A 7,349-nucleotide genomic window follows, 5' to 3' on the forward strand; every position below is an offset into this window, starting at 1 on the left:
TGTATGATGTATTGTTGTCTTTACCTTCTTGACCTTTGCTTTTGACTTTGCCCAATAATGTTTGTACCATGTTTTTGTGCTGCTACCATGTTGTTGCTACCATGTTGTTGTCATGTTGTTTTGCTACCATGCTGTGTTGTCATGTTTTGCTGCCTTGTTATGTTGTTGTCTTAGGTCTCTCTTTATGTAGTGTTGTGTCTCTCTTGTTGTGATGTATGTTTTGTCCTATATTTATATTGTATTTATTATTATAATTTTTTAAATCCCAGGCCACCGTCCCTGCAGGAGGCCTTTTGCCTTTTGGTAGGACATCATTGTAAATAAGAATTTGTTCTTAACTGACTTATCTAGTTAAATAAAGGTTAAATAAAAATTGTGAAGGCCAGGTCATCTGATGCAGCACTCAGTCACTCTCCTTGGGGTCAAATAGCCCTTACACAGCCTGGAGGTGTGTTTTGGGTCATTTTCCTGTTGAAAAATAAATGATAGTCCAACTAAGCGCAAACCATGGTGAAATCCTGCAGAATGCTGTGGTAGTCATGCTGGTTAAGTGTGCCTTGAATTTTGCATAAATCACTGACAGTGTCACCATCAAAGCACCATCCCACCACCTTCTCCATGCTTCACGGTGCGAACCACACATGCAGAGATCATTCGTTCACCTACTCTCCATCTCACAAAGACACAGCGGTTGGAACCAAAAATCTAATTTGTACTCCTCAGACCAAAGGACAGATTTCCACTGGTCTAATGTCCATTGCTCATGTTTCTTTACCCAAGCAAGTCTCTTCTTCTTATTGGTGTCCTTCAGTAGTGGTTTCGTTGCAGCAATTCGACCATGAAGGCCTGATTCACGCAGCCTCCTCTGAACACTTGATGTTGAAATGTGTCTGTTACTTGAACTCTGTGAAGCATTTATTTGGGCTGCAATTTCTAGGCTAGTAACTCTAATGAACTTGTCCTTTGCATCAGAGGTAACTCTGGGTCTTCCTTTCCTGTGGCGGTCCTCATGAGAGCCAGTTTCATCAAAGCACTTGATGGTTTTTGCGACTGCACTTGAAGAAAGTTTCAAAGTTCTTGAAATTTTCCGGATTGACTGACCTTCATGTCATAAAGTAATGATGGACAGTCTTTTCTCTTTGCTTATTTGATCTGTTCTTGCCATAATATGGTATTTTACCAAATAGAGCTATCTTCTGTATACCAACCCTACCTTGTCACAACACAAATGATTGGCTCAAATGCATTAAGAAGGAAAGAAATTCCACAAATTAACTTTTGACAAGGCACACCTGTTAATTTAAATGCATTCCAGGTGACTACCTCATGATGCTGGTTGAAAGAATGCCAAGAATGTGCAAAGCTGTCATCAAGGCAAAGGGTGGCAACTTTGAAAAATCTCAAACATAAAATATATTTTGATTTGTGTAACAATTTTTTGTTTACTACATGATTCGATATGTGTTATTTCATAGTTTTAATGTCTTCACTATTATTCTACAATGTAGAAAATAGTAAAAATAAAGAAACGAATGAGTAGGTGTGTCCAAACTTTTGACTGGTACTGTATATTTATAGATTTTTTTTCTATTGTATGCACTTTGAGATTATACAAGAATAATGAAAAGTGCTTTACAATTGTAATAAATTATTATTATTATTATTATTATTATTATTATAAGTCCCTCCTGGGTCAGGTTCTACCTGGCATTCCATCATATGTTCAATAGCCTTGTTTCATAACCCTAAGTCCCCACCCCTCAAATCACACCATTTTTACCTTCTCTCAAACTGGTGAAACAGCCGTCATTCACAGACAACCCCCACAAACGTAATTCACAATACATCTAATCATGTTTGCAGCACATCTAATCATGTTTGCAGCACATCTGATCATGTTTGCAGCACATCTAATCATGTTTGCAGCACATCTAATCATGTTTGCAGCTCATCTGACCATGTTTGCAGCTCATCTGACCATGTTTGCAGCTCATCTGACCATGTTTGCAGCTCATCTGACCATGTTTGCAGCACAACTAATCATGTTTGCAGCACATCTACTCATGTTTGCAGCACATCTACTCATGTTTGCAGCACATCTAATTATGTTTGCAGCACATCTAATTATGTTTGCAGCACATCTAATCATGTTTGCAGCACATCTGATCATGTTTGCAGCACAACTAATCATGTTTGCAGCACATCTGATCATGTTTGCAGCACATCTAATCATGTTTTCAGCACAACTAATCATGTTTGCCGCACATCTACTCATGTTTGCAGCACATCTACTCATGTTTGCAGCACATCTAATCATGTTTGCAGCACATCTAATCATGTTTGCAGCACATCTAATCATGTTTGCAGCACAACTAATCATGTTTGCAGCACATCTGATCATGTTTGCAGCACATCTGATCATGTTTGAAGCACATCTGAACATGTTTGCAGCACAACTAATCATGTTTGCAGCACATCTGATCATGTTTGCAGCTCATCTGATCATGTTTGAAGCACATCTGAACATGTTTGCAGCACAACTAATCATGTTTGCAGCACATCTGATCATGTTTGAAGCACATCTGAACATGTTTGCAGCACAACTGATCATGTTTGCAGCACATCTAATCATGTTTGCAGCACATCTGACCATGTTTGCAGCACATCTGATCATGTTTGCAGCACATCTAATCATGTTTGCAGCACATCTGATCATGTTTGCAGCTCATCTGACCATGTTTGCAGCACATCTGATCATGTTTGCAGCACATCTAATCATGTTTGCAGCACAACTAATCATGTTTGCAGCACATCTAATCATGTTTGCAGCACAACTAATCATGTTTGCAGCACATATAATCATGTTTGCAGCACATATAATCATGTTTGCAGCACAACTAATCATGTTTGCAGCACATCTAATCATGTTTGCAGCACAACTAATCATGTTTGCAGCACAACTAATCATGTTTGCAGCACATCTAATCATGTTTGCAGCACATCTAATCATGTTTGCAGCACATCTGATCATGTTTGCAGCACATCTGATCATGTTTGCAGCACATCTGATCATGTTTGCAGCACATCTGATCATGTTTGCAGCACATCTGATCATGTTTGCAGCACATCTGATCATGTTTGCAGCACATCTGATCATGTTTGCAGCTCATCTGACCATGTTTGCAGCACAACTAATCATGTTTGCAGCACAACTAATCATGTTTGCAGCACATCTACTCATGTTTGCAGCACATCTACTCATGTTTGCAGCACATCTACTCATGTTTGCAGCACATCTAATTATGTTTGCAGCACATCTAATTATGTTTGCAGCACATCTAATCATGTTTGCAGCACATCTGATCATGTTTGCAGCACAACTAATCATGTTTGCAGCACATCTGATCATGTTTGCAGCACATCTAATCATGTTTTCAGCACAACTAATCATGTTTGCCGCACATCTACTCATGTTTGCAGCACATCTACTCATGTTTGCAGCACATCTAATCATGTTTGCAGCACATCTAATCATGTTTGCAGCACATCTAATCATGTTTGCAGCACATCTGATCATGTTTGCAGCACAACTGATCATGTTTGCAGCACATCTGATCATGTTTGAAGCACATCTGAACATGTTTGCAGCACAACTAATCATGTTTGCAGCACATCTAATCATGTTTGCAGCTCATCTGACCATGTTTGCAGCACATCTGATCATGTTTGCAGCACATCTAATTATGTTTGCAGCACATCTGATCATGTTTGCAGCTCATCTGACCATGTTTGCAGCACATCTGATCATGTTTGCAGCACATCTACTCATGTTTGCAGCACATCTACTCATGTTTGCAGCACATCTAATCATGTTTGCAGCACATCTGATCATGTTTGCAGCACATCTGATCATGTTTGCAGCACATCTAATCATGTTTGCAGCACAACTAATCATGTTTGCAGCACAACTAATCATGTTTGCAGCACAACTAATCACGTTTGCAGCACAACTAATCATGTTTGCAGCACAACTAATCATGTTTGCAGCACATCTAATCATGTTTGCAGCACAACTAATCATGTTTGCAGCACAACTAATCACGTTTGCAGCACAACTAATCACGTTTGCAGCACATATAATCATGTTTGCAGCACAACTAATCATGTTTGCAGCACATATAATCATGTTTGCAGCACAACTAATCATGTTTGCAGCACATCTAATCATGTTTGCAGCACATCTAATCATGTTTGCAGCACAACTGATCATGTTTGCAGCACATCTAATCATGTTTGCAGCACAACTAATCATGTTTGCAGCACAACTAATCATGTTTGCAGCACATCTGATCATGTTTGCAGCACATCTGATCATGTTTGCAGCACATCTGATCATGTTTGCAGCACATCTGATCATGTTTGCAGCACATCTGATCATGTTTGCAGCACATCTAATTATGTTTGCAGCACATCTACTCATGTTTGCAGCACATCTAATCATGTTTGCAGCACATCTAATCATGTTTGCAGCACATCTGATCATGTTTGCAGCACATCTAATCATGTTTGCAGCACATCTGATCATGTTTGCAGCACATCTAATCATGTTTGCAGCACATCTAATCATGTTTGCAGCACAACTAATCATGTTTGCAGCACAACTAATCATGTTTGCAGCACATATAATCATGTTTGCAGCACAACTAATCATGTTTGCAGCACATCTAATCATGTTTGCAGCACATCTAATCATGTTTGCAGCACAACTGATCATGTTTGCAGCACATCTGATCATGTTTGCAGCACATCTGATCATGTTTGCAGCACATCTGATCATGTTTGCAGCACAACTGATCATGTTTGCAGCACGTCTGATCATGTTTGCAGCACGTCTGATCATGTTTGCAGCACGTCTGATCATGTTTGCAGCACAACTAATCATGTAATTGTTTGGTGAAACTGGCAGAACTATTGCTACTTTTTTGTACATCTAATCATTGCAGCCTAATCAATGATTGAACTTGCACATGAAGTGGGAAAATTAAATTGAAAAGATTTGAATTACATAAATAGGCCTTGACCTATGTGTCAGTAAGCGCTTTCAGGAGTCATAAGATCAATGTGTTCTAACATTTTATTAAAAATATTTGTTCAGTAAAATATACACAATTTACAGAACATTTTGTTGAGGACATTGCCAGTTGCCAAGTACTCTAGTATCAAATAACATCAGTATCAGTTTTCTGGTTTAAAACCATTTAAAAACTGAACTTCACAACAACACTAGAGTAAAAGGTATTAGCCTTTCAGACACACACCACACACACACACACACACACACACACACACACACACACACACACACCTTCAAGGTAGAGCCATAGAAAAATAAAGTGATCATAATCAAATGATGCTCAAACTGAAATAAGTCAAAATGTTGCAGAGGTTCAAATCAACAGGACATATCCTTACAAAAACAAAGAACCAAACAAAAAATGAGGAACAAGACAGCCGAACTGAAAAGCCTATCATGCGTTTTACATCATAATAAACATGTACAATGTCTGTCTGCGTCCTGTTATAACGCTTCTGAACCAAAACAACATGTAGAGGCATATGTGCAGTGTGTCAAGTGTTTGTAGCAGCATCTGAGTACTTATTTGATGTGTGGACACTTTCCGCGCCGCAGGTAATGGTTGTCTTTAAGTTAAACGTGGACCACCACTGTTCTGGAATTCTCCAAATCGTTCCGGTATTGCGCGAGCCAGTTCCTCAACTCTGATATCCGGTAGCCCTCTGGTCCTCTGGCCCCCTGATACACGACCCGCTCATCCCTCAGGATATAAAGTCTCTCAAAATAGGCTCCATACGCCGCGTTTGACGAGTTGTCCATATTATCCACCACCACGTTGCTGCAGGGCACCTCAGAGTGCATCAGCTGAGCGGCTTTCAGTCTGTCCTCTAGACAACAGTGCTTGGGTATCTGGTACGGCGCATCGGAGCTCACCCAGCCGTCCGAGGGATGCGCCTCCTCGATGTATACAAGCAGAGAGTCAGCGATGTCCGCGTACTGGCTCGCGACGCGCTGAAACGCGGCCAAGCGCGTCATAAACGGTGGTCAGGAGCAACTGCCGAAGTTGAGGATGAGAGGTCTCCTCCCTTTCACATAGTCCAGGACTCTGACCCTGCGCCGGTCCTTCAGCTGCACCACCTCTGTGTTGGGCGCGATAAATCCAAGGTGCGCTGATTTGAAAAAGTCTAATTTCTGTCCATACCACACGGCTCTGAGCGACTCCAGGGTGAACATCTTGTTGGAGTCGGAGACGCAGACGGGCGGGTCGTCGCGGCTGCTGCCCTGCTCCCTCATCTTCAGCAGCACCTTTCTCCTGATGCACAGGAAGTCCAGGAGCCACAGCATCAGCGCTGCCAGGAGGAAACGGGGCAGCAAAACCAGACAGAGGGCTGCGTGTTTCAGGGCCCGCACCGTCAGGACACCTGCAGTCTCCTGCATCTCGCCCTGCCGATTATATCCGGCCGGCAAGACAGGGAGGCAGATAGAGACAATGGTATCAGTCACCTTTTCCCATCTGTTTTCAGCCTCTGCCTATCAGACTTGTGCTTTTTATAGGAGCAGCAGGATTTGAATGAAAAAAACAACCCGCCTCCACAGCCAGTGCCGCCCTCTCACATGGCGGGGATTACCTCCAGTCAACTCTCCCCGGTTCTCCTGGGAGAGGGGGAGAGAGAGGAGAAAGAGAGAGGGAGGGAGGGAGGGAGAAATAAATAGAGACTGTGTGTTGTGTGAGGGAGAGAGGAACACGGCCACGGGTCCGTTTTTTTGCGGACTCGTCACGTCATAACTGGCACTTATTTTGGGGTGAATCACTGTAGTTACCGGTAAATGATCTCCAAATGAAGAAATAGCATAATTTTCATCACCTGTTTGTCGGAAAGGGATGTCTAATGACCAAGGTGAATTTAAATATGGCACAAATGTGCTCAGAATTCACACATTTGGGGCACAAAAACATAGCCACCTCTTTTCAAATCAAACACGACGATAAAGACCGGACTCTGTAGGTCTACATTTTGTGATGTAAGATAAATGACACTGTTGTGATCCTTTTCAGTAGAAATACGTACTCCATGTCCATGCTGTTGCATCGGGAAGATATTGAAGAGTACCTAAATGGGCCTAGAGCAATTCATTATTTTTGTTGACAAATTTAAACGCCTGCCCAATCTTTAAATGTATTCAAGGCCCGTTGATTACTTGTCCCACGAGACTAGGTTAATTAAAATATGAAAAGTCTTGAAAGCTTTTTTTATCTGTGTATTTCAGCCCATGG

General features: G+C 41.5%; 1 protein-coding gene across 1 annotated transcript; it reads right to left on the reverse strand.

Moving 5' to 3' along the window:
- Positions 1-5,116: 5,116 nt before the first annotated feature.
- dio3b (iodothyronine deiodinase 3b) lies at positions 5,117-6,674 on the reverse strand. The gene has a single exon (XM_014205873.2). It carries the CDS (start codon positions 6,509-6,511, stop codon positions 5,708-5,710), a length of 804 nt encoding a protein of 267 aa, XP_014061348.1. The 5' UTR covers positions 6,512-6,674; the 3' UTR covers positions 5,117-5,707.
- Between the last annotated feature and the right edge of the window lie 675 nt (positions 6,675-7,349).

This window comes from Salmo salar, chromosome ssa06 (assembly GCF_905237065.1).
Source record: "Salmo salar chromosome ssa06, Ssal_v3.1, whole genome shotgun sequence".
Lineage (NCBI taxonomy): Eukaryota > Metazoa > Chordata > Actinopteri > Salmoniformes > Salmonidae > Salmo > Salmo salar.